The sequence below is a fragment of the Cygnus atratus genome, chromosome 18 (assembly GCF_013377495.2).
Source record: "Cygnus atratus isolate AKBS03 ecotype Queensland, Australia chromosome 18, CAtr_DNAZoo_HiC_assembly, whole genome shotgun sequence".
NCBI classification, from domain to species: domain Eukaryota; kingdom Metazoa; phylum Chordata; class Aves; order Anseriformes; family Anatidae; genus Cygnus; species Cygnus atratus.
The window spans coordinates 8,888,321-8,915,897 of record NC_066379.1 but is presented as its reverse complement, the minus strand read 5'-3'; the positions used below and the strand labels follow the sequence as shown (position 1 = coordinate 8,915,897).

The 27,577-nt window shown below is 36.4% G+C and overlaps 1 protein-coding gene across 3 annotated transcripts; it reads right to left on the bottom strand.

The window, feature by feature from the left end:
• On the bottom strand, positions 1-27,056 carry RHOT1 (ras homolog family member T1). Of its 3 annotated transcripts, XM_035558865.2 has the most exons (21): positions 26,843-27,056; positions 22,959-23,017; positions 20,639-20,720; positions 19,375-19,418; positions 18,837-18,890; positions 18,439-18,491; positions 17,786-17,894; positions 17,109-17,210; positions 15,567-15,665; positions 15,028-15,136; positions 13,966-14,086; positions 13,212-13,296; positions 12,675-12,820; positions 11,960-12,060; positions 11,584-11,714; positions 11,188-11,271; positions 10,366-10,485; positions 9,809-10,011; positions 8,294-8,416; positions 2,607-2,750; positions 1-1,143 (listed from the first exon to the last, which is right to left on the bottom strand). In XM_035558865.2, exons 1-21 carry the CDS (start codon positions 26,877-26,879, stop codon positions 1,026-1,028), a joined length of 2,124 nt encoding a protein of 707 aa, XP_035414758.1. In that variant the 5' UTR covers positions 26,880-27,056; the 3' UTR covers positions 1-1,025. The 3 variants fall into 3 exon arrangements, with proteins under 3 accessions (XP_035414758.1, XP_035414759.1, XP_035414760.1); XM_035558866.2 differs by lacking the exon at positions 2,607-2,750; XM_035558867.2 differs by lacking the exons at positions 2,607-2,750; positions 8,294-8,416 and having other exon boundaries at positions 26,843-27,049.
• Positions 27,057-27,577: the final 521 nt, after the last annotated feature.

The following is a 27,577-nucleotide window of genomic DNA, read 5'->3' as shown; positions in this document are numbered from 1 at the left end:
CACAGTACACAGTTATTTTATTGAAATACTCGAAAAGGCCAGCAATGGAAAAATAAGTTTGTTATGAGGAAGTAATGTTCGATTTGATCCTTAGAAAAGCTGTGTCTACAGGTAACTCTAGCCAGTTACAGAATGCACTGTGAACCATGCAACTAATATACTACAGCAGAATAGGTACTGTGTACTAGTTTAGTTCTATCTTATACACAGCTTTTAACAGGATTGACACATGTAAGAAATTAAACAGCAGCACTTTTTGAATTATTAACATTTATAATATACAAATTTTCTTATCTGATGCATAAGGGTTATAAAACACAACGTAGTGGAAAATGAATAACAGTTACACACAGCATGTGAAGTTGATCCGGCAGTTTCTGAAGTTTTTGTTTTTCCTTTTAAAAGAAATTATTAGACTGCTAAGCATGTCACTGGTCATACAACGTACAAAATCATAGGCCAGGACAGCAACTGTGACTTTTTCTCGAAACACATATTACAGTAGGGAAATCTGTTGTTGTTGAAAGAGCAGGTTAGAAAGAAAATCACAAATTCTGCCTGGTGTAGTTTGTAGTCCAAAAAGATTAAGTCACTTCAAATGAAAGTGAAATAAATAAGCAATCCTTGAGGAAGTATGATCCTCGAGTTGAACGTACTCTATTGAAAATGAACTTCAGCTATACACTAGTATGTCACCATGGTGAAATACCTAAGAACAGTATTTTGAATAACTTCTTGGGGAGCAATGTTGTACTGCTTTAATATGTACAGGTTATTTACAACAAATTCCCTTTTGGCCTCACAAGTTAAGCCATTTTAAGCTGGCTGCTAAGATCCAATTCTTTGTTCCACGCATTATGCAATACTGTAGTTAGAGCTATAATTTAAAATAATCTTATGCATGAATTACAAATATTAATAAAGTAACTCTGCATATATAAATAGTTCTAGCAGAATTTAAAGCGTTCAGAATGTACATAAAAGTTTATTTTTATTTGGTAGGGCCGGATGTGCTTCTTCTCAGATCATCGTTGCTTTAATAATGCTTTGTACATAGCAAAACCCAAAACTGCAAAGACAGTAGCACCAAAACTTGCTCGGAGCCAAAATGTAGAGCTCTTGAGGTCCGCTTGTGTCACATGCCTAAAATTTAACACACACATAAAAAAAAATTATTTTCAGGACAAGAATATCAGATAATTTGTGCTAAGCTACTCTGCTTTTGGAAATTCATCACTACACTTGTCACAGGCAAGGAGCTTACAGTTCAGCCTTACAAGTACTTAAACAGTCATTTTATTCATTTTACTTTTCTTGAAAGCTTAGGACTTGATCTGCAGCCACAATCACATTAGCAGATCTCACTGAAGTCAGAGCTCACACAACTGCAGAAAAATGGGAGGGCAGTGTGTCTTCTTTGAGAGTACCAGCAAATGTTCAGAAAATAAAAACAAAAATAGCTAGCAAATTAATAATAATCCATAGTGTGAACAAGTCCATCATAGCAAACAAAACCTTTTTTTGAGTTTGCATATTTCCACTTTTCCTTGCAAAGTTTTCCAGCGCTGTTAAATATCTACTTGTGTTTGTCCACCCCAAAAAAAAAACATTTTACTGACAAGTAGCAAGTAATATTTTTCCAAAAGCTAGAATCAAAAGAATGACAGTTTGTAAATCCCTTTCTTCCCAGTACAGTCACAAGAACAGCAATAAAAACAGTCATCCAATACCAAGGTGAAAGCTAAGAGAAGGTGCTAGTGAAACAGGCAGTGACAATGGCATTAACAGAAAACGAGAAGATAGAACAGTATGAAGTGACTGGATGAGATAAGAAGCCACGTTTTGCATGACAGTAGACAGCCAATGACCCAACTCTCCCAAATACTGCAGAAAGTTTGTGAGCATGCTCAGTTAAACACTGCTAGACATCCTCAAAGTAGTCTCAAGTATGACAGCTTACCATAAAGCAGGAGCTACCATTTAAAACAAGTTATCATATATGCCATAATTCAAAGCACAAGTTCCTAAATAATAGTAAAGAGTTTGTTTGTTTGTTTTTGTTTAAGATAGAACTCATGAAAGAACTTCACTAGCCTAGGTATTTTAGCCTGTATGTATCACGATAGGTTACTCAGTGTAAACTGCAGGAGCATTAAGTCCAAGGAGCATACAGAGATCCTAAACGTACACAGTGCATAAGAAAGTTCAGATAGTGTGAACTGCAGAGCTGTCATATACAAGCTGTTTAGTAAAGCAGGAACTGTACTCGCTATCAAAATACACAAAAACAGTTTAGGATATTATTTAGCAGACATTTGCAAGAGCAATATAAGCCATATAGATAATCACTGTACTATGATATTGCATGCTGAAGGCACAAATTCTTTGGTGCATTAACAGCAAAACACAGCTGCTCACTAAAAATTCCTAATCTTATTTAACAATATCTTGGTCGGTTATTGAACAGATCAAATTCATGAATTCCTGCAAGCATTAGTTCTGCATCTACTTTTGACAAACCCTCTGCAAACTAGATGTCAAGTGGTTGTTGAGGGGAAGAAAGGGATAAGGCAATCGCAAGATCACCTTAGTTTGGCTGCTGTTACCTGTCTTCAAGTAAACGTGGACCAAGAGATGACTCCATGAAGATGGAATCTTCTACAAAGTTGACGGCGTGCACTTGCTGCATAATACTGCTCTCCTCGTCTGCTAACAGCATGGCACCCAACTCATCTATGTAGGGTCTTAACCTTTTTACACACATGCACAGTTTGCAGTTCATAGCATGGCTCAACAATAGCAAGTGTCTCAAATATGCTCAAATAACAAAGTCCAAAGAATTTACCATTTTTACCCATCTAACCTCCAATTCTTGTGCAGTTGTTAAAAACTTAGTGGTTGGGAAAAAACAGAAATAAATGGAGTTTAAGAACAAAGAAAACTGCTTAAGAAACTGAATCTCTTCTTACTCCATCTCCAAAGCATAAATTTTCATGTGTCCACAGGATATTGCAATACTCTTGCATCATACGCATGAGCTAGAGTACCTGTGCTGAACATACTGGAATGACTTAATACACCAGCTCTAAAATTGACACAATCTCATCATCATTGATACTTCAAATCAAGACTGTATTTTATTAATACTAAAAGCTTTAGCATTCTTTTTTTTTTTTTTTTTGGAAAAGACTACGAAACCCTTGTCTTAAAATCTGTTATAAACCTTATCTTTGTATGTAAAATAAATCACTTGTATGTGACATGATGTTAATAAGTTATGTGACAAGCTCCGTTGGGTGAATATTTGTGTAATTAACAACTCTCAAGATTAATTCTAATGCCCAACTATTTGTATAATTTAAATAAGCATCCCTTTAAAAGTGTAAACCATTGCTTAAATTGCAAATGAGTGCTTTTGCATTGCCCTGTAAAGTGCACTCTCATCTACATTTTCTGATTCCTATCTATAATTTGCCTTGTTTTGACTTTTGCACACGTCCATATTCAGTGGTATTCAAAAAACTTGCTTCATCCTTTTAAAAACAATTAATATATTCTCAGTCATGATGAAATCCTCTTTTCATGTCTAAAGGGAGAGTAAATTGACTCAGATCCCTTTTCTAAGCCTAACAGTTACAGATTCTTTCATTTAAAGAAAGAAACCAAACCAAGGCAGGGATTTGTTTTATAACCTCAAAGGAATTAACGCGGTTAGCGCCCTCTGAAGATCTCAGTCCAAATATCCAAAGCCCAAAAATACTCACTGAAATTCAGAACATTATGGATGTCTAATTGCTTTACACCCTTGGAAGGAAATCTACTGCTTCTCTCTTATGTGTTCCTTACACTGTCCTAAATTCCATTTTTGCAACTTTGTTCCCTAATATTGTTCAGCTGCCATTACGAAAAAAAACCTGAATGTTTGTTTCTGGCACAGGTTTTCTGATTTGAAGGTAGCTATAATGTATAAACTTCGCTCAATACATCACAAAATTTCTACCTCTTTGATAAATAACATTCAAATTTTATTTCAGTGTAGTTGTGTTTATGAAACTAATTTTCACCAGTGGTAGAAATATTACTGTCCTGATAGTAAGAGAGCACCTGAAACTTTCACTAACTCTAAACTAGAAAAATTATTCTCTCCAGTGGAAAAATTGTATATGGATGTGTGCACACATACATACACACACACCAGTAGTTAGGACTCCATAAACGATGCTGTATTTGAAATTCTTACTAGCTTTTAAACTTCTAAAATAGATTGGTGTGCATATTTAATCACATAATTAGTTCTACATATATAAGTGTCTAGGAATTTTGCCTTTGGCATAAAATTCAGATTTTAATGCATACTTGGGAAGAAAAAGAAGGCAGATTCAACCTGCCCTTAACAGTGAGCCAAGTAACTTGTCACTTGTTGAATAGTACCTTTGAGATCTATACAGTCTTTAAGAGGCTTTAACAACTCACAAGAAGTTTGCCACATGTACTTATCAAGAAGTTAACTGAGCATGCCTGTCATGGTTACACACAGAAAACCGCCGAGTTATGGTCCAATACTGACGCTTTTCCCCATGTCAGTAGAAGAAAAATCCCAAGTCTGGGGAGGTTTAACCTTAACTTTTAAAATTGAAAAACATTTCCATATGAACTACAAACACATTTTAAAAGCACAGTGCTGAGGCCACACTAGTCACATGGTTACTCATGCCAAAATTATAGGCAAGTTAATGCAGTCAGCAAGCAGCAGGCTGCTCTGACAGATGATAGGTTCTAACAATAAAATACAAGCAACTAAATTCCAAAAACATCAAGTAACGTGCAAGCTGCTCCAGCTTCCTTCAGGCACATATTTTCCTAGGATGCAAACCACTCCGGCAGTTAGAATTTTTCCCCATGCATTAGTTATCTAAAACGTGAAAAGCGCCAAGTGCATGTTATTATCTACAAAACCTAAAAAGAATTTAAAATGCCAGTTCAATATATTCTATTTGGAAAGAAGTCAGAGGACGTAGCTTTGCAAAACTCCACTCAGTATGCAGCACTAAGCATTTTAGAAAAGGACGAATACAGGTGAGAAGAATGTTGTTATACTCTCCTAAACTATTAGGGACACCCAAGTCAAGGGATAGATTTCTGCCATCAGATTGAATAGCACATGGTGAAAAATAAAACCTGGACTATATCCTTATCTATATCCTTAGATATAGATATCCTTACAACTATATCCTTAGAACTTTCCCTTATAACAGGAAAATGAAACTACTGTCTTAATTTCACAGGAGGTTTTCATAGAAAAAAAAATCTTACAATTCCTGAAACAACCATGTTTTATATGCAAGTAGAATTCACTTACATTTCACGTTATTTAAAAACTTTAGAAGGAAGAAAATAAAATGGTCTGAGAAGTCTCCCTCACTGAACAACACAGTTCTCAGGCATAACAATTATTTTGAAATGAACTCAGCTGACAAAAGTGTCACTACTATAAAAGCAAAAGGCAGCAAGTGAATGAATTTAAACCAAGAAAGCAGAAAAACACACTTAAAATCCATGCTTTGGAGTTAGGGAAGAAAATAAAGCCCAAAATCCAAGCTGATAATTAAAGAAAGGGTTAGAATGACATATGCAGAAACCTTGCTTTTAGAAAGAGGTAAAACAATGTAATAAGAAGAGATTAAGTGCCAGCCAGACAAATACAAATGAACACCTAAAGGAAAAAAAAAAACAAATTAAAATACAAAAATACTGCAGCATAGTAACAAGTCTCATGCGCGCATGTACAGTGCTTGGAATGCAGTGCCTTCTTCCTCAAAGAACCAATGAAGTGTGATCCTGGGTAGTTCAAACCAACAATCCTGTTCCAGCACAAGTATCCCCAAACTGAACTTCCACATTCGTTGAACTTGCCTTTCTGAGAGCCTATAAAGCCTCAGGAGAGTCTTTGAAGCTTGTCCACAGAAGAGAAACTAAAGGTGGGCATTAGTTTTTTCAGCTGCATAGAGGCAATATTCTTCCTTTAAGTACTAAGTGTGGAATATTCTAATGTACTATTACATTGTGCCTTAGTAACAGTGTTTAAGCACTACTTGGCAACAAATGACACAGGAAGGAGTCCAATCTGAAAGATTTCTGTTTACCTACTTCCACCTTCTAGAGCTTCAGAATGGGAAGAGATCAGAATATGAACTCTCGAGAAGCCTCCTTTACCCATTAGTTATCCAACTTCTGCCAAACTGTCTGACCCAATGGTAAGCACTTGTAAAAGCAAAATAAGAAATCATATAAAGTAGCTTTATCAGAAAATTCTCTTTGATTCAAGTGCTATTTTTAAGCAAAAATCATTAAAATGCTTCTAAGAAGCTAACATTTCTAAACAAGAGAACTACCTCTACTCTCCTGAGTCTACAATTAGGGGCCAATCTCTGTTGTTTACGGATATCTCAGCTCTAATATTCTTTCCTATGTATACAGTTCTACAGTAAGTCCACGTACTGAAGGTGAATAACCTGCAGCAATATGCTCTGAAGAGCTAACTAGGAAGCATGTTGTTGAAAAGAAATTAGCCTGATGGAAACCTGCAACAAATCCCAGCAACTAACTGAACGACTGCAAACAATGATTCTAGGGAACAGTTTTTCCTTTCTGTAGGGTCAGTGCAGAAGTCTGCAAGGAATTCTCTTTGCCCTGAATTACGGACTTTACAGACAGTAGTATATTCGTATGTTTATTCCACACTGCCTACTGACAAGGTGTGGTAAGACAGCATCCGAGGGCTTGTCAAACAAAGATTTCAACGCCTCCAGTCCTTGACAGTATCTCAGAGGAACGAAGTACAGTGCCTAAATGCAGGACTCAAAAAAACCCACAGGCCCACACAAGAGAGAAACATGTCACAACACTTAATGTAGCAATCCATAACCATTCTGAAAAATGGAGATGAGTTATAGAGGCGGTTCAGCCTCAATAACGACGAGTTGAGATTTTCTAGTAGTGACCACTGAATGAAGTATTAAAGTAACAATATGCAAAGACACTTCTTTTACAGGGATCTTTGTCTGCGGAATGACAGCTGGAGAAGAGATGCGGTATGAAGAGTTTCACTCATATTCATGTCATTTTCTTAAGCTAATGATTTTTTTCCCCCTTCTCTAAATTCTTACTCTGATTAACGCTTCTATCTTGGATTAAAGTTGTATTTCACAAAGGTGCTCAAAGGTGTATTGTCAATGGGTGTATCAGTAAGCCTCCTATGTATGCATAACTCACATTTAAAGGAAACATCCACTCTTATTTGGAGCATCTACACCTGAAACCAGTAAAAAGTAGTAATATGCATGGACCAAATACATGCAGAACATGTCAGGATATTCTAACCACAGTCCTCAAATAACTATGTTTATCATAGTCTATGAGACTATAAAAGGGACAGAGCTACTACACTACAAAAATTGTTCGGTTTGAACTCCCATTTGCTGGGTCAAGGTGACAAGTGCTGAGCTGTTAGTAAATCACGTGTCAAAAGCAAGGTGTTTTATAAAAGCAGCCTGCAGTAGGCACGAGGCAAGGTATAGGCACTGTTTTCAATGCTGAAAACCAGTTCTCTTTACCCATTGCTTTTCCCAAAATATCTGCAAATGCAAATGGTTAACTGTTTACCACTTCTTATATATTGCATTTTATTCAGAAGAATTGGATATTAAAAGGTCCAGATTTTTATACAACTTACCCACTTTCTGTGTAAACCAGGCATAATACACACCCAGAAATTCTATCAGCTCCCAAATATCAAACAGCAATTATAAGCATGTAATATGTCATACAGTGATGTTATAGTCAAGCTGTGCCTTTTCCTGCATTACTATTTAAGTGAAAGTATTTTTTATAATAGGTAACTAAGAGGCACTAGCTCTAATCAATTCTAAACAAACCTACATCTCAAGTGAGATCCATTACACAGACTTATATACATTACTTGATATCCATTAGCAGTTCCCTGAAAAACATAGTCCTAATTCCTCCAATATTTTTGCAATCAAAAAGTGCCAGAATTGACCATCAAGTTGGCAATGTTTCAGAGAAATAACTGGACCAAGCTCAAAAGAACCAAAAGTACCTTAAACAGATCAAATTTGACAATTTTATGACAGTTATTAAAATAAGTATCTTGCTATTTTGTGAATATGGAATGAAAAATCTGCAGTATAGAAGGTTACCAACTGCTTTTTCAAAAAAAAAAAAAGCTTTATTTTAAAAGCACACCTGGTACCTAGTAAATAAAGTTAAGGACCTGTTAAGAACTGCAGTGAAGAGTTTGTTCTTTACAGATTGCAGCAAGTCTGAGTTGAGGAAGTTCTGACAGATGCAAAATGTACACCTGTTGCAGGCGCACATACAGCGTAACCGGGCATGGCTGCGAAAACACACAGAAGGACAGGAATTGAAATCTTGCTCATATAATCAGGTGCACATTAGGACTGTGCCACAACCAAGAGAGATTTAGGAATAAAAGGTACATTTGAATGAGTAAGGAGAGGAGAAAAAAATACACTGGGGAAGCAAGGGTAAAACTACAGCTGTGCAGAATTTTAGGGTTAGATGTTCTGTATCTTGTACATTTTGGCATTACCACCCATACATAGATCTTAATAGCAATGTACAAACACGAATGAAAACATTTGCTGAATTTAAGTTTGGAAGGAAGACATACAAGTATGTCTGAGTATGTCTGCACAGCAATAGATAACACCCCTTTTATAAAGGAAAGAAAGCCACGTTGTCTACCACTTTGAATGCACGCTTTACAAAGTGAGTTACCTCTACTTTTCCCACCCTAAAAAACACACATGCTTGAAAACTAAGGGAGAAGCAGGAATATTGCTATGACAAGACATTTGGTCAGCGCTACACTTTTTGTGGTTTCCAGTATTCCAGCACTACAAAAATAAGTATAACAGAACAAAAACAAAACAAAAGCTTTACAAATCTAATCCAATAAATTTGGTTTCAAAAGTATATTAAAAAAATCCTAGATTTTGGGTGAAAGTGACATTAGTTCTGTTTAATTTAAAGCAAATGTCAGCTGTCATACTAGACTCCGTCTGCTGTAAGATTTATCTAGTTAATCACATTAAAAGCTCCACCCACGAAAAAAAGAGATGCAAAGTGAGCTTAGCAACAGTGAGATATGTAGTGAAAAAGCACGTGAGCTTAAGTATATTGTATCTGAAGCCGAAAAGGTATTTATACAGAAGTTATATTTAAAAAATGTAAAAGCTATCAGATTTGTGGACTGAAGCAAACAATAATAAGCACACCAAAAATAATAATAAAAAAAAAGCTTCAAGCAGTGCATTGGGGGAAAATGTTGTTCACAAAAGAGTGTCATTACTTGTAAACAACTGTAAAATTGAGCTATTATCAAGAATTACAGTACAACTTATTCACAATTATCTTAAAAATATCAAGATATGAATAGTGAGATATTGAGTGATGCATCCACAGCAATGACAGAACAGAACCCTACATATTCATTGAACAGATATACCTAAAAACGTAACATGAGCTGGATGAAATAGTGTATTCTTTTAAAAATACGTTACCACAATAGCTGACCCTTTTATATATTGGATTTGTAAACTTTCTCAATTTGACATAATTTCAAGTTCTACAAAAGTCATTTATGTCTCTCTCTGTTGCTAAATCTCAGTGAGGCGAGTTCCATCCTCATGGCTAACAATGACAAGCAGTGCTATTGTGCGTGATCCATGCAATATGAAAAAAACAGAATGGTTCAAGTACTTACGGATACATTGCCATAGTTGTCAGTTTAACAAAGATATCCTTACTCGGCACATCAACAGTATTACAAGTAAAGGCTTGAGGCGGAGGCATTTTGTGTTTCCTGCAGAATTCAGCAGGAGAAATACTGTATTCCTGTCTAACTTCATGCAAGTCAGACTTTGCAGCTACCACTAAGCACGGTATTCTGCTATCCATGAAGTGTTGCTGCAAATTTAAAGAAAGAGGCATTATATGTTATATGCAACCTGGAACAGCCTAAATAAAACTTTGCAACAGCATTAAGATATATTAATTGCACTGACGTCAAGCACTTCTAGAAGCAGAATATTTTATATATACGCAAGTAGACCTTACTTTTGTATTAATATCAAAATGGCATTTTTAATGCATCAGCCGTATATAACCAGCACGCATAAATAAAATGTCTTTTAAGCACTAGAACATGGCGTATGGGACCAATAATTGAAAATGAATACTCATCAGTGAACATTATTTTTATTTATATATTTTTAATATGAGAATACATACATACACACATATATGAAAAAATACACAAACCTTAAAAATCCTGGCACAGTACTCAAAGGACTTAGGGTTACTGACATCATATACCAGGCAGACAGCATCGCATATGGTCTCAGCATCAGTTAAAAATTCAGAGTCACTGACATCATGTAGCTGGAAAAAGACAAAAAGCTTTGCCATTATGCAGTTAAAGGAATTTTATAACTTTCTTTTTCTTGTGATTTTTACAGCTCATTGTTATGTATCCTTAGAATTAATGGACTGACAATAGGCAGAATTAATGAAAAAGAAGTAAGAGAAATTTACCAATGGAGTCAACATATGTGAGCTGTTAACATCACATCTGCAGGCAATCACAACCTCAGTATAAAAAGTTACATTTCCTTCTAACACAAAGTCTTAGATTCCCACAGAAACTGGCATTCATTCTACATAGGAAAATCACAGAGCAGAGGACTCTTGGAAAACAAAGAAATATATTATCATGAAGTAAAACTACCGTACAGCAAGCCCTTAAAGGAAGTATTTCAGCCACTAAAGATTAACCATAGCCATCCTAATCACCCCACCTGACAGATTCTTATATTCTAAATAGGTAGATTGCTTAATGGAGTGGTTTCTTTAAAATTTAGTGAAAGTTTCAAAAATAACAGATCCTGAACATATTCAGTTTGGAGTATTGGCAACATCTTAAAAATCAGAAATTATTTCAGCCTGAAAAAAATGGGGGAGGAGGACATGGAAGAAACTATGTTTAGGAAGTAGAGACAATTAAAGCAAAAATTCCTTGTATTTGTTTGCAGATGGCTTTCTATAGTTCACTGAACGTTAAGATTAACAATGAGGCAACCTTACCAGCAAGTATTTTTCCTGTCCATACACATAGACTGTATTAATGGCATAGTAAGATTTGTGTTCTGCACGTATTTGCCTCTGCCTCTGAAAATGCAGAATTTCAGGTTAGGTCACAGCAACTTTCACCTTTCAGTTAGATTTGAATAACTGGTTTACTCCATTTATTAATGAATAAAAATTACAGTAATCTGTGGTTTATTTTGCAAGTACACACAGCTGTAATCCAAGATATACAAATAATTATGCATGCAGTATCAATTTGTCTATTTGCTAATCGTAAAAAAAATAGATCTATAATCTCCAAACTCAGTAATAAACAGTAAAACTCTGTCAACTGGGTTTTGTTGTGTAAAACTAACAACATTTGTGTGTGAATATAAGCAAAGGGTTCCTTACTATTAGATTTCTTCCAAGAAGAGCCTGAAGAACTCCACTTTTCCCACAGCCCTTCATTCCAATAACATTGCATCGGAAAACATTTCTCTGAGTCTGTTTTTTCTGGAGGTCTATCTTTTTATCTCTTGTTACTTTTGAGAAAATACAAATATTTTTCACAAAATGCACGTGTGGATGTACATGAAAACATTTAATGTAAATGGACAAGTAGCTTATAAAGCACATAAAATATTCTCAAAAATATCAAACCAAAAGTTTGTCTTGAGCAGAAAGTAAGAGAGAATGAAGTGAAAAAGGTCATTTAAGCAATGTATTCTTGAACAGATTTCTAAGTTTAAACTCCTAAAGCGTAACATATCCATTTCTTTTTAATTACCTGTAATTGCTGATGCTTGAGATTCCTGTTCTGCAAGTATCGAGTAGCCTAAATAACCCAGGTACTCCAGGCAACGCTGTACATCTAAATATGTGGTCAGTCTAGTATAGGGGGCAAAAGGAGTTACTAAATTGTTAGTATCTGTAATACCAATTCTCTGCAGTACTGAAACAATTTTTTCCTCCTGTCTCCAGATTGACATGATAGTAATAGTCTCAGTACTATGCAGTACCGAAGGACACAAGATTCTGGAGGTAAACAGTGGTAACTTCAACAAGCAAAACTCTTATGAAAGCAGTACTTGCTGCCGCCCATGAACTTAGATCATATTTTTTTTTCCTCAGAATAACATTCTCCTCATTCTCTATGTCTTCAATAGGAAAAAACCCTTATTACCAAACAGTATTATTCTTAACCACTCTAAAAGAGCAGAACAATGAAACACGGTCAAAACAACAGAAAATATTTTGACAAATTTCAGAGACATAATCAAATTTTAAAGACATTTCATCATAGTTAGCACTGAATGCTAGTCAAATCCTGAACACGTAACAGTTATCTGAAATTTAGGCCACTAGATAGTTATATAAACTTCACTGCTTAGGTTAACTTTCAACTATTAAACTTCCACTCTTTCTTCCACATTTTCAAGAGGATTCTACAAATTAGCATACCCAAAGTTCTCAAATACCAAAATGCAATGTAACACACTTACGTCCACTGAGAGAGAAACCCTTGGTATGTAATCCACCCTCTTTCATTTGTACAAACAGTGTTGTTAACATCAGGCCCCCATGGCATATACGGGAAGACTTTGAACAAATCTTTCAATTCATCAGGAGACAAAGCACAATCTCTATCCTAAAAACAAGCATATGGTATTAGACATAAATAGCACTTAATTCATATCTACTCTAAATTGGTACTTTTTGTCTGTACACTTGCAAAATTCAGGAAACTGGCCATAAAAGAACAGAACTTGCTTTCTTTTGACGTCTGTTCTTGTTTTTAAAGAAGACTAAATACATAGGCTAGTTAAGAAAAAGACTGGTAGTACAACTATATTTGCATTCTCTCCTTGTAGACAGAAATATCTTATACACAACAGACCAGTTTTGACCACATCTTAAGCCATAGCCAGTTTCTGAATGAAATGACAATGACCAAAACACACTTTCTGATAACAAAATTGCTTGCAAACTAAGGCTCTGAAATATAAGAACGTATACACACACTCAAATTAAAAGCTTACCAAATCATGCTTATCAAAAATGCTTTGGAGAAACAAGTATGCATGATGATTTAATTCTGTTGTGCAGTCTGGAGGAATTTTTAGCCTATTTATTGAAAACAAAAACAAACAACTGTTAAGTGAATTTACAAAATGCAGAATGTTTTAATTCAAAATAAAGAATTTTAGAATTACAAGATTTGGTATTTAACCGTTGCATATAGTTTTAACAACTTCTCTTTAAAGAGATCAAAGCACATACTTTTTATTAGGAATTCTAAAATTTTGAGTGACTGTCTTTATATTACATGATATTTAGTCACCAGGGTTGTGTTTTGTTTTAAGGAAAAGTATATAGTTACACTTTTCAGAAAAAGCCGGAGAATTACTTGATCTCTTAACTTCTACTTTGGGAATTTTCAAAGGCTCTCCAGTGCCAGAAAAATACTAACAAGCCTTTTCTGATTTGGTGCCGCATACAATAAAGCAGCTGCTCAGATCCATGTTGTAGTCTTGTATTAAGAGTCTCTTTTGCCATGTCTTTCTTAAAAAAGAGAGGTAGCAATGCATGATCTGGCACAATGAGACAGGAGTTCTTCCTCTGTAATTTTCAGTCACATTAATATTTTGGCTGATAGGTTGTAAAGTAAGGGAGATAATTAATGTAACAATAAGCTTTAAATAAACACTTTACAATAAGCCTTCCCTCCTGCCACAAAGGCAGCATAAATTAAATGCGTGTAAGCTAAAGAAAGCTCAAACAAGTGATACATACAGAGGAAACAAGTACTCTGGTGTAAGCTCTAAGTCATCGTCGTATCCAAAGCGACGTAAAACAGTCCAAGTTGTTTCATGCCTTCCTCGCTGAATGAAAAGTGTGTGTAGAAAAAGAAAACCTAAAATCAAATGATAAAATCTTAAGGGCCTGAAAGACTTTATCTGCTCTAAGTATTTTTAATAGAATCAGCATCAGACTGAAAACAAGAAATACTCGGATTTTAAACCACTTGTGTGACATTACAGAATAATCTACCTAGATGGAGGGTTCAGAAACCATGTTATTTGTAAAAGCGTCTTTCAAGTAACTGTTTCCTTAAAACAACCCACTTGTTTTTCAGTTGCAGTTTGCTTCTTCCAGTACCAGCATTTTAGAAGAACTTAGATGTATAAAAATAAGGACAATATTTTCAACAACTCAAAATAGTAAGCAAAACACTTAAAAAGAAGCCTGGAGAGCAGTCTCATGGAAGACTGCCTTTAATTTTTCTATACCAAAATAGGTGAGTAGGATTTTGGTTTAGCACTTTCCAAGCTTAACGAACACTGAGATTTCACTGCTTAGTAAGGCTATGCCTTAGGATTCCCACACTTTACAATTTCTCACTAGTCCTATTACATATGTATGCTTCACAAGTAAAGCAGTTACACTGATGCTCAGAAAACACTTCTCCTCCTTTCACTTTTGCCATATGCTCTGAGCAAATCTGTAAAACACAGCGTTAAAACGATGTCAGAAACCACACCTTTCCGCCAAGTGTTGCAACCAGTAAGCCTGGAGAGGAGCTACAAAATTATCTAGGATAAAATCTCTTTTGAATCACTGCACTTATTTTGGATATTTGATTTCCAAACTTCTGCAACCATGAGTAAGAGACCTTATTTTATCCACCCCCATTCTTCCTGAGTTTAATCATTCCTTAATATCATACTGACACTACATCCAGCTCTTATCTAAAAGAATCAAGGTAGAGATCATATTCCCAAAGACTTGCTTCTTTACATAAAAACCATTATCAACTTTATAACACACGTCTGTTAGGAGTTAAATAAGGCTTACCTTTTAATGTTAATCCATTATCAGCAACTCCATCACTCAGGTTTTTCCTAACTACATTCTTTACATCTTCCAAAGCTTGAGGTGCCAATGGCGTATTAAAACAAATTCTCTAACAAAAACCAAAAGAGCTTGTTAGGACCACTAGCTACTAAGCCAGACAAATGTGTCACATCCTGTATAAAACGCAGCCTTAAAGGTTCTGATAAGCTAGTAAAGGGCAATCTAATTTCTTCCTGGAAATAAAGGCATAGAAACATTTTTAATTTTGATTTTAAAAACAAGCACTGGGTCTTGTACATTTAATTTTTTTTTTCATTTTGCTCTTGAACTAAAATTCGAACTGCGATTAGAAATAAAATTAACGCTATTTCAGTTTTTATATATCTGCTCTTTTAGGCTGGACCTGAGACTTAATATTTAGGCCTGATTCCCTTCTGATTCACTTTACTACAATCCCTTGAAAAACAAGCACTTCTTTTTCTAGCATTATAGGAGTTTAATCATTAAACACAGTGAAAAGGGAAGCAAAACGGTGTTACCTGAAAGAAGTTGAGCTCTGCATCATTGAGAGTCCCGTCATTATCCTGATCAGAAATTCTAAAAATGCGAGTGAGTGCTTTAATACAGGCAGGTTTCATCTAAGGAATAAAACAAAGTTCAGTATCTTTCTAGGCTTAAAAAGATATAAAAAGATTACGCAGAATTACACAAGGCAGTTCGATCACATTGAATCAAATACTAGCCTTCATTCTATATTTTTAGAATGGAGACATTTGTGCACACAAGCGCAAAAATAGAAAGAAGAGGAAACAAATCCTGACCTAGCAGATTTAAATGCATAAATTTAAAACACTTATCTCACAATAAATGTCTTTCTATTCAATTATGACAAGAGCCTCAATCTCTTCACAAGCTGAAGGTAGCAATTCTTGACTATTAATAAAAAAAATCAGTCCACTAAGTTCAGCCTTATTGCTACGGAATGCTTTAAAAATAATGGAATGGTTATTTTTTTTTTCCCACGCCAAACATTTTTTGGTGGAAATAAAGGCCTGGCTATCCCAGTACCTTGCAAAGCTCTAGAACTACAGTCAACTCTTCTAAACGAACATGCTATCTATATTCACCATTTTAGCTACGGCTTCAGAAGGTTTTAAACATCAAAGAGTGAAAATCTTCACCAGGCTCATTCATCTACCAGGCAAAGCACTGATCATATGGACTACCACTACGACAAAAGAACTGCTGGGATACCTTCCAAGTGAAGAAAAACAGACACTGGTAATTCTCTCCCAGCAACTAGAGTGGTGATGGACTCTTCTCTTCATAGAGATCACAAAGATTGCACAGAGATTGGTTTTGAAAAACCAAAAACATTTCAGCACAACAATTATATCACAACACTACTACTGCAAAGATGACTCTGATGGAAGAAATCAAAAGAGTTATTCTCTCATTCCCTATTTAACAAAGTGTTTATGATCGAGACAACTTTTCTACTGCCCAGTAATGCAAGGGGGGGTAAGTTTCTAGATTTTTATTTATAGTTGCCCATAAAAAATATATATATTTTTAAGCTATTCTCTTCCATAATATGCTGAGCTAACTACCTACAATATTTTAAAAAGTCACATTACTTGTTTTTGATCCCTTTTGCCAAAGCCTCACAAGATGCTCAGAAAAGTTCTTTTCCTTATATCAGGGTAAGTCTGGAGTAAATTTCCTGAAATAAATGGAGTTACTGTGAAATGTGTATCTAAAGGACAACGGAGTTGAACACGTGATTTTTTTAATATTACATTTGACTTAATGCCATTACCAAAGCTTCTCATTTTACCTAGCAATTTATTTGGGAAATAAAAAACTGTCTTCATTGTTTTGAATAAAGAAGGAAGACAGATGGGATTAATACAACACGAAACAGTAACCAGGCTCTGGAATCTAATGCGTGACAACTGGGGGACGGCAGGTGAAAGGTAACAGAAGAAAATAGGAATTGCAAAATCTTCTGAAAAGGAAAGAGCAATCAAGCAATTACCTTTTTTCCCCCTATATTGTTTTTAAAATCTATGTATAAATACCTCTTTCTCCTCTGGGCAATAAAGAGGACCTGTAGGATGTAGAACAGCTTTCTGTGCGTAATAGAATAGCTCAGATATATTCTTCAAGTTTTTGGCTGAACACTGGAAGAGAAATTCTTATATTTATTCTCTAGTTTCTTAACTATTTGGTGATTTATTCTGAAATCTAAACAAAGAATCAAGCTTTTAAAGTTCTAGCCCCATCTTGTGGGTACAATGCAGTTTTGGAAAAAAAGTCACCTAGCCCCCGTGTATGTTCAATAATTAATAAAGGAGGTCTCACTCAAATTTGCTGTCATACCAATAAGAAAGCTGTATCTACTTAAAAAGACACATCCAAACTTACCCATTCTATTTAATACTTTGCACACATTTTTTTGGTTTAACATTAATGAGACATGCAAAGCTAACCATTAACATTTTGCTAAAAGGCAAAGATTTGAGGAGGCTCTAAATATTAGAACAGTCTACCAGCAACATTTTATTATGCAATAGCGTATTCTTCTCTAAAGAATATACAAACTCATCATGATAATGACCCTTCTATTTGGAATAATTATGTATTTTGAGCAACGAAAAAAGTCAGCATTTCTATGTTTCTATTTAAAATTTGCCATAAAAGTGCTTGGCGAGAATGTATTTTTTAGTACTCATTCTCATGTCAGAAAGTTACTCACCTCTACGCATGTTTCTATCTCTGTATATTGATTCATAATGGGAAGAATAGTTTCCATACTGCTGTATTCCACTAGGTCAGACTTGTTTCCAACTAATATAAGAGGCAGCCTAAAAACAACAACAAAAAAAAAAGGTTAAGAACTTTAAAAACAGAGGGATAGAAAGACCTATTTTACTTTTGCACCAGAAGCCATTATATTATTTTCATGATGTAATTAAATATCACTGTCAGCCAGTAGGCAAAAATAGATGACAGCAGTTTTGAGTAACTAATTCAAGATATATTTAGACAGAAATATACTGCCTGCTGTTACTTCCAAAACACACTGTTAAACACAAGAGTAACTAATCGTTTAATTATCATACAAAACCAGCATCAGTAAAAAAAACTTCAAAGACCATGTAGTTAAAACTGGTTATATCACCACAAATATAAAAACACCTGGTAAAAGCTGGCTATGAAATTCAAAATAAACAGCTTTGCTGGAACATACAACAGACCTATATACTTTAAATATCTTGTTGCTTGAACTTCTTATATAAACTTTAAGTTTAGAATTTGATTTTCTTAAACAATTAACATCCTCAACACTGTCCACTGACACCCATCGACGTGCAGCCTAATTCACACTTCTCATCTTTATTTATGCACCTGCTATCTTTATCTGTCCTTTCATTGATGAGAGGAATCCATCGACTCGTTACCTAAAGTGGGGTTAAAAAAACAAAAACATGAAAAATACAGTTTCAAATTTAATGACTGAACTGTGCACAAGCTTGACTACAACTGCTACTTTCCCAAGAAGTCACATATTTACCCACAAAAGAATAAAGAAATAAAAACTGGAGTTGGTTTATAAGCAACTCCTAACATCACTGAAAAGGACAGAAAACCCAAATGTCAAAATTGACCAGAAGAGAGTGTGCAGATACATTTTAACAACTTGACCTCAAACACTATCCTATGAGTTTTAAAGATCTAACAGGTTTCACCATGACAAAAATTAGCATTCATTTCAAGCAATAATTAGATAAAAAGTGTTAACATACCTTATCAATAGAATTTTTGTTGTTAACAGCATATACTATACAAATCACATTTGCCTAAAATAAAAAGGAAAGACATTGAATTCCATTGTTCAGTCTCTAGAGCAACAGAGACAATTAAGAACCCAATATAACACTGAAGAGAAAGAACAGTTCTAACATTAGTCAAAAACCATATCTCTGACTCACTTAAGCACTTTGTAGCCTGAAAGAAGAGATAAAAACTTTTTTCTTTAAACAACAACAACAAAAAAGAATTTCTTGGACTACTGATTAAAATATACTTGAGTTCTGTCCTTTTGCTTGGAAGGACAAAGCTTAAGCTCAGTTCACCAAAGCAGTGGTAGTACCCAATTTTCGTATTTAGAGCAAGGTTTACTATAGCAAAGGGCACAAAACAGAACTAAATGAAATGCCATGCAAGAAATAGCATGAGACTTTTTTTCTACAATTCAAACTGAAGCCCATCTAAAGCAGAAAAATTAAAAGGAAAAATTTCTCCAGAAGCAGAAACAATCTTCTAGGAAACATTAATACGCACCTGTGATATTTCATGATAAAGCTGCTCATCACTTTGCTCTGCTTCTGCATTCAACAGAACAAGACAATCATTAATACTAAACATTTTTCTGAAGAAAACTGAAAGCCGTAAGAAACTGAACTAAGATATTTCACAAAGCTTGTAAGACAGCCTTGCAAAAGCTCGTTATTTAAATGGCTTTTTATAAAATGCACTAAAAAGTGGTTCTACTATAACTACAGTGAAAATGATCCATTAATTCGCAAAACAGAAACAGTCTGTTGCTTATAGGTTTTTCAGCAGATATTCTAAAAAAGCAATAATTATGTTTGTAGACGGGTTCTCTCTGGAATGAGTTACAGTTTGCACCCCCTACATTTATCAACAGCCCATTCCTGGGACAGTAAGTAGCACCATCTGTTCTATAATGTAAACTTCTACCACAAAATACAACACATTAATTTTATTGCAGAGTCAATGAATATTTTTAGTGAGACCAAGCTTCTGTTAACTGAATCTATGAAATATTTCATCCGATAGAAAAGAAACTCACTCCAGAAACTTAATCCTAAGTCTCACAAAAAAAAAAAAAAAGCATTATTTGTTTGTTCTAACTAAGGAACACGCTGAAGATATTAGCTCAACAGTGTTGGGAGACAGAAGACAGGAAGGAATCTGCTAACATGGCCTAATCCTTGGCTCCCACTACGAATTGTGGAAGGACTTTTGTCTAGCCGTGCAACTGTTGCACATATTTATGATAGCATAACTTGATATGGGCCTATTTAGTACATCTATTCAGTAAGATCAAAGAGATTGCAATGTATCAAAACCCAAAAATACAAAGCATGAAACTGACACAAAATGATAAGATGTCCAAACTCAAAAATTTTAAAAGACAGAGAATTTAAGGTATGTAAAGTCTCCTCCATCTTTGTAAATTTTTCCCCCCAAAATAATGAACAATTTTGAATGCCATGAAAGTACCTACCTGTGTCTGAACCTGTAAATACCTCTGTCACACTAAAAGCACTAACTTCACTGGAATATCACTAACACTATCCTTCATGGTAGTACCAACAGCAGATACTGTTAGGCTTTGAATTAGTAGGATCAGCCATCATCATCCAATTTAGTTTTACCCGATGAATTGTTACTTTAACCTAGTCTTTTCCTACATGTAGCTTTGGTCCCATATCAATATGACAGTTGAAGAGGCTACTGAAGTGGATAAACAATTCCATAGCAAATCAGTCAAACAATAACTATACTGTGTAGTCCTTACCTGAATAATCCACTATGTGGGTTGGCACTCTTTCAGGGGTGACATCAGCTGGAATGGTGATTTCTTCAGCACGTGGTGGAACCTTGAGTTGTAGAAACAGCAAGAAAAAACCTTTAAAAGATGATCACTGAAACTCCTGCTGTCCAAAAAAGTGCTGTACTACCGCGTTTCTGCCAATTAGTTAGCTTTAAATAGGCTAGCTTATTTCTAGTTCAAGCACTTTCTTTTTTGTGATGTTCTGAAACTCACTGCTGCTTTCTTGTCCTTTAATAGTCTGCTTACTGAATAAGGACTTTTCTCTTGCTTTGCAAGGAAGTAATGTTTTTAAGGGATTCAATGAATGGTTCAATAACACTCAAATCCACTATATCCAAACACCTTCAAAGAACTATTATAGTATTGAAAACTATAAACAAAATCTGAATTGCAAATTATTTTAAATAAAAACATCGTATAAATAAAAGTTTTGAATTCAGCGGGGTTATCACATTCAACCAACTACTAGAAAGGGCTCCATATTCTTTAGCAGGAGAGTAACATCAGAGTTAGCATGCCATTATGGACAGATTAAATACTGTTTAATTTATGTTTGTTTTCATTTTAGCACAAGATATCCTGACCCTACTACCATTGAAATCAGTACATGAACAACCACTGCTAACAGTGCGTGAGTTGGTAACCGTTTAAAAAAAAACAAAGGCAGACAAACAAGATGGACAAAATATAAGTCTCAATTTTTAAATGATCATAATCTGGGAACCTCCTTCCTTCTGACAAAGTATTAAATGTTAAATTTAAATAAGCCTGCAAAGCAAAACATGATAGTAATAAAACCTACGTTCTGCAAAATACTGTAGGTTACCTATGGTTGCTGGCCTTTTTTGCAGAGAACACTAATCCACATTCAGGAAGAATCAACTTAATTTTAATGAAAATATCCTGCACAGCTATTTATTGTCTTTATTTTATTTTTGAAAGAACAGGGTGGGGGGGGGGAGGGGCGGCGGGGGAGGTGAAGAGGAAAGAGAGGGGGAAAAACGTGGAAAAAAAGAAAAAGGGGAAAGCCAATCACCTGAAGAATGGCCCTTTGTAAAACTTCAGCCTCTATTATATCCTCATCAAGAGTGATGACTGAATATACCAAGTACCTTAAACAATATTCCAAAGTTTGAAATGTCTGCAACACATATCTATATAGCTCTGATCTGCATGACTGATGGGCAAGAACTGTACATGTCTCTTTCAGAAGTTTATATAGGATGCAGAGCTTTTCTAATTTACTTCTGTAAATTCATGCAGATTTTGTGTTATATATAAGCAATGTTTTTCTTGCAAGATGAATTTAGAAAAATATACTACGCTATACAGAAGGAAGAAGCTGAGAAGTGAATAGAGAGCTAGTATTCATTAAATGCATTGACAAACAACCTGTCAAAGCATTGGTCCCTGAATATTTTAAGAACAAACGGAAACTAGAGCTCCTTTTTATCTGTAAGCTTGGGAACCAAATTCAATTATGCTAACAATCCGATCTTGACTCATGAACTGTGGTAACCTACTAATTTGCATTAAACGCAACGCAGTGTAGTTTCAGAGAGCAGAAGCACATGATGCCTATTTTAAGACTTGTGATCAGAAGAAATAAACTCGAATGTTTATATGTAAAAAGCTCAGCTATTCGCAGCCATTGCGGTTCTTTTCATAGTACTGAGAGAACTATGAGCTGATTTTTTAAAGGAATAAAATGTGAAAGTAGCTTTACTTTTATTCTGGTAGAAAGCAGTAAGAGTTTGTTTTGTTTTACTTCACCACAGCCAGGAAAACAGTATTCAAAAACAGAAATAAATGCAATGTCTTGTTTAGCTACAAAAAATGGCTAAATACAAGTTATACAACACAACTTTTTGATACCTCATTCTCATTCATTTTTTCATTCACTTGCTCTTTAAATACAACAGTTCTTCAACAAACAAACCCAGCACCTTCCCATTTATGAGTCTCTAATGTTGAAACTGCTGCCAGTTATGACCAGATTCAACAACTTAAGAAAACTAACATTTCTCAGGTATATATAAAAGAAGAGCTTAATTAGGCATGTGAAAAACAAGATAGGAGCTTGGATAAAATTGAAATTCCTAATCTTCACACAAACTAACCTAAATCACTTTCCGGAAGTCACTGTTGCAGTTTTAGACTTTATTTATTATTGTAAATAGGAAGCATTATTTTAAAGCAGAGCCTAACAACTTGCTCTCTGAAAAAAAAATATTATACAACAGGAAAGAAATAATGTTAAAGAAAACAAATAAGGATGTTCTACCTCTTCTGGAAATTCTTCACTGACAAGAGACATGATTAGTGATGTCTTCCCAACTCTGGCTACAAAAGAATTAAAAACAGAGATTAGATAATTTGGATATGTTACACTCAATAGTTGCATCCCATCTTAAAAAGAGAAGTATTTTAAAAACATTTTCCAACTGGTCATGCTAAAGGCTTTTTATATGCTCTTTAAGTATTGATGACAGTAGTTCTCTCCAAATTCTTTTACGGTAAAAGATTTGGTTCCATTTCATATTTCTACATTGTCCAGAAGGGAATCACATCCTACCCTGTCTTACGCAAAAGAATTAGCAGGTTTTAACCTTAATGTAGAATATTTAAAGAAAAAATATCGAAAACAAACTAGAAATGCATAAATACAGCTCAACAATTGGGAACTAAGAAAGCATACAGAAAGGTATTTAGGAATTAACTATTTTTATAGTATTCTTGATACAATGATTATGCTTCAAACTACTAAGGATAAGAGCTGAACAAGAAGACGTGGCACCATCATCAATGGACAAAATCTCCACAAACTAGTTGGACTACTTTGAAATTGCAAAAGCATAATCTCCTTGACACAAATTCTGTCCCCCACAAAAAAAAAAAAAGTAAAAAGAGAACAAAACAAAACACAGAAGTTTTCTAATGCCACGGTTTTCTTAATTTAAATAGAAAAAAAATCACCTCTGCTCCAATATTCAACTGAATTTAATCATACAATTCAGTTCACCTATGAAGTCACGACTGCTGGTAACGCAGTTGGATTTCATAGGTTTGAGAATCTTTAATGTGATCGTTTGAAATTAAGAGTTAATAACTTTTCTTGGGGTTCCCCCGTTCCTGAAAGCCTTCACCTGTCAACTTTCTGTTCTTTTGAAAGCCTAGAAAGACTATTAGAGCTTTATTTCTGACACCTTTCTATAGAAAGGAAAGTTTCAGATTCAAATACTATCTGGCATTGTATATTTTTGACAGCCCACCATTAACGGAAATCATTCCATCCTGGACATACAGCATCTTTGCTGGCATAAGCGGTTTGCCAACTAAGATGTTGCTTGCAATCAGTCAGAGCCTGTATCACTGTGCCTATTGAAAACACCATAAAAATCTCCTCTATTCACAGAAGCTATTTTGCTGACATTACTGCAATTTACACTTCCCTATTTAATTGTATGCAAGTCTGAACATGGGAGGAAGAAGAAACAAAATTGTAAGACCAATTTGTCTTCATGCAGAAAATGGCATTACTGAGCTGATGATCCAGTCAAAGTACCACCAACTTGTCCAAGTCTATTTTTGGTAATAGTAACAAAGGGCCTTCGGACATCCAGAAATAAAAGCTTCTCTTCAATGTGGTAAGTTAAAGAGTGGTTATTACAAAATTATGAAAAGCGAGGGAAAAGTTACCCTGGGTAGGAAGACTTTTGCCTTCCTTAGGGAGAACAGACATGTTTTCCTCAGTGGCATTAACTGGACAGCAGTAAGAGGCAAGTTTCTTACCAGCAGTATGGTTGTCTTCTCATCAGGGATGCTCGTACAAGCTAAAAGAATAATTTACACTAACGGGTGTCCTCCTGCACAAGCTACATTTTAATATTCTTCATCCTGACAGAATGAGAACTTAAAGGCTCTCCTGTTTCCTTAGATAAATACCTTCCTGATATGTAAGTGAAGTTATTAGATAACTACACAAAATTCTGAAGCATATTTTGCATCTGACCAAGTCAGCTTTCATCTGAAGTGGTGCAAAGCATGTTGGCTTTGCAAACATACAAAATCATTTTATTAATTTAATGGAACTGAAAATAGAAGGTTATGAATAGCTGGTTAGGAAAGAAACCCTGAGTATAAGCTTCTGATACACTCAAAAGTGTTCTAGAGTTGCTTCTGTGATGATACATAGGTTCAGGTGGAGAGATTTGGTTTATTTTGCTTGAATCTAGGTCAGCCATTTGTCTTTCCAATTCTGTTTATAGCCTTAGAAATAACAGCCTAAGCAACACTGGCTGACTAGGATGAGGAAAACAGCACAGCACTTTGTGATGATTAACTGGTCTTCTCTTTTTCCTCACATATGGAAGCCTTTTAGATCACGCTGTGTAAAAGTAACACGCTGAATGTATTCTGAAAATTATCAGCTATTAAAAATTGATGCTTGCCCCCTGCGTACTAGGACTAAAACAACCTAAAATTTAAAATGTAGACCACTGGGGATGAAAAAGGCTGTTTTGGAACAGGGTGACAACAAAAGGTCTTGCCATGATATTTCAGAGTCTGAACCTGCCAGACTGCTTCTGTCATCCAGCAGGTTACTGCATGGTCCAGACTAACTTGCTGTTTTAGGCCAATAAATAAATATAAAAGTCATGCATACAAAACAGCACTAATAATATAACTGACAGGTTTTTCCAATTTGTAAAACCAATGTCTCCCTCCTGTCCATTACAAATTTAAAAAAATAAAGATGCTCACAATCTCTGATGTTGCTATTAGTTAAGAGATCTGTACCCCTGAAATTTTCAGTTGGACACACTGCGATCCTAGTTGCCAAAATCAGAGTACCTGCTCCACCTGTACTTCACCACCCCACAGAACCAGTTCAGAACACACCAGTGTGACCTTGAAAAACTCTTCTTCCCGCTGTAATGTCCTGAGAAAATTCTGTTACTATGGTGCAGCCAGTTGAGTACTGGGGGGCTACTTTGAGTAGGAAAATGGAAATGAATTCCTTTTAATTTCAGATCATTCCCTTCTTAAACACACATTCTGCAGCTAAAGCATGCAGCTAACACTTTAAAAATTCTTAATTCAAATGTTATTATACAAGTTCTTCTTCCCATTTACCACAATTATATATTAAAAAATCCAGCACAACAGGTATAAGCAGAAGACCAACTAATTTTAAATTAAGCGATAAAGGCTCAGTCCAATTTTAAGCAGTATGTTCCGTGAGTTAGCTTCAGCCTGTCAAGTGTAAGTCTAAAACCGGTACCCTCATCTCATTGCCAAAGAAAGCAAAGGCAGATTAGGTTTATGTGCTCTGAAGAGGAATTCAGCTGTGTATTCTACATGCACAAATGCATTTTTAAATAAAACAAGTCTCGTGAAGCTAGAAAAATAAAACCTTAACGAGTTGACTCTTCCTGTTTAGCATTCTCTCCCTAGAGATTCCTGTCTAAAGCCATAGAGGATCTTTCTAGGCAGCACAGACAGAGCCAACCGAACACTACAAAATAACCGCATGAGCTATACTATAAATATATATGAGGCATTCAGTTCTCAGGAAAGCTTTGTCAGGAGCACTGTGCTCGTTGTATAATTAGGTAGTTTTACGAGCAACAGTCAGTGATTACTTTGTACTCCTTTCTTGTGAGGAACTTAAGAGCACTTCACAAGCTAACGAAACAGAACCTCCTTGTTGCTACTTCCATCAACAAGGGGCTGTGCCTTTGAAAACCTAACCGCTTATTTGGGTACCCAGATGTGAACTTCAGGACACAGCTTTGGAAACAAAAAAGCCCAGCCCCACGCTCCCTTAGGCAGTGCGCGGCGCTTACCCAAGGTCACACAAGTTAACGGCAGGAGCCGGGCTCGGCGCTGTCGGCCCCCTCCCGGCCCCCTGCCCCCGCCACCCCCCGGAGCCCCTCGCCCACAGGAGCGCTCTCGTCCTCCGCGGACAAACACGTTTGGTGCCAACCCCAGGCCCAAACCCCCAGCCCGGGGCCCTCCGGGGCCGGCCCATGCCAGCCCCGCAGCCCCACGCCCGGCGTCCACGGTGGGGCAGGGGGGGAGGCTCCGGGGCCCGCGCAGGGCCGGGGCTCCACTGACGGGGCCGTGCCGGGCGGAGGAGGCCGTGCCGGGCCCTCCCGCACTCACGTTCTCCCACCAGCAGGATCCTCACGTCCTTCTTCATGGCCCCGCTCGCTGCCCGCGGCCGCGGGACGGCTCACATCGGGCTGAGCCGGACGGAAGCGGCGCGGCTGCGGCCCGGGAGCCCCTCACGGCGCCGGCCCCTCACGCCCGGTCTCCCCCCCCCCACATCGCCGCCGCCGCCTTGCGGCGGGCTCGCTACGGCGGCTGCCGAGGGACAGCCCCGGCGGCTGCGCAGGGCGGCGCCGTCCTGAGGTGATTTGCGCGGCCCCCGGGGCGTCCTCTCCCCGTGAGAAGGAGCTGAGCTGCTCCGGGCTGCTGATCGAGGTTTCTGCCTCACACACCCTAACGCTCTGCTGTACCGGCCAGCTGAGCGTGTCTGGCACACAGAGACACAGCACAAGCGATGCAAAGCGCTCGCTTTCAAATCGTGTGGTACTTTGTGAAGAAACCATAACCGATGGCTGCTCCTGGGCCATACAGCACAGTCAGAGATGCCCACCAGGTTGCTTGTGCTGCTGCTGTTCCTTCTGCAGGTGGACCAGGTAAGGACCCTCAGTCCGAACAAGGCAGCAGCGTTAGCTACTTGTAGAAGTTGATATGCACACCTGCAGGCACCTTAGAGAGGTGCATTTTAGTCCAAATGACTGAAGTGTTCAGGGAGACTTAAGCAACCTTGTCCTAAAGGAGAGTAATGTTGAAAATCACCAGCAGTTCTGTCAGTGACTTTAAAAGTCACAC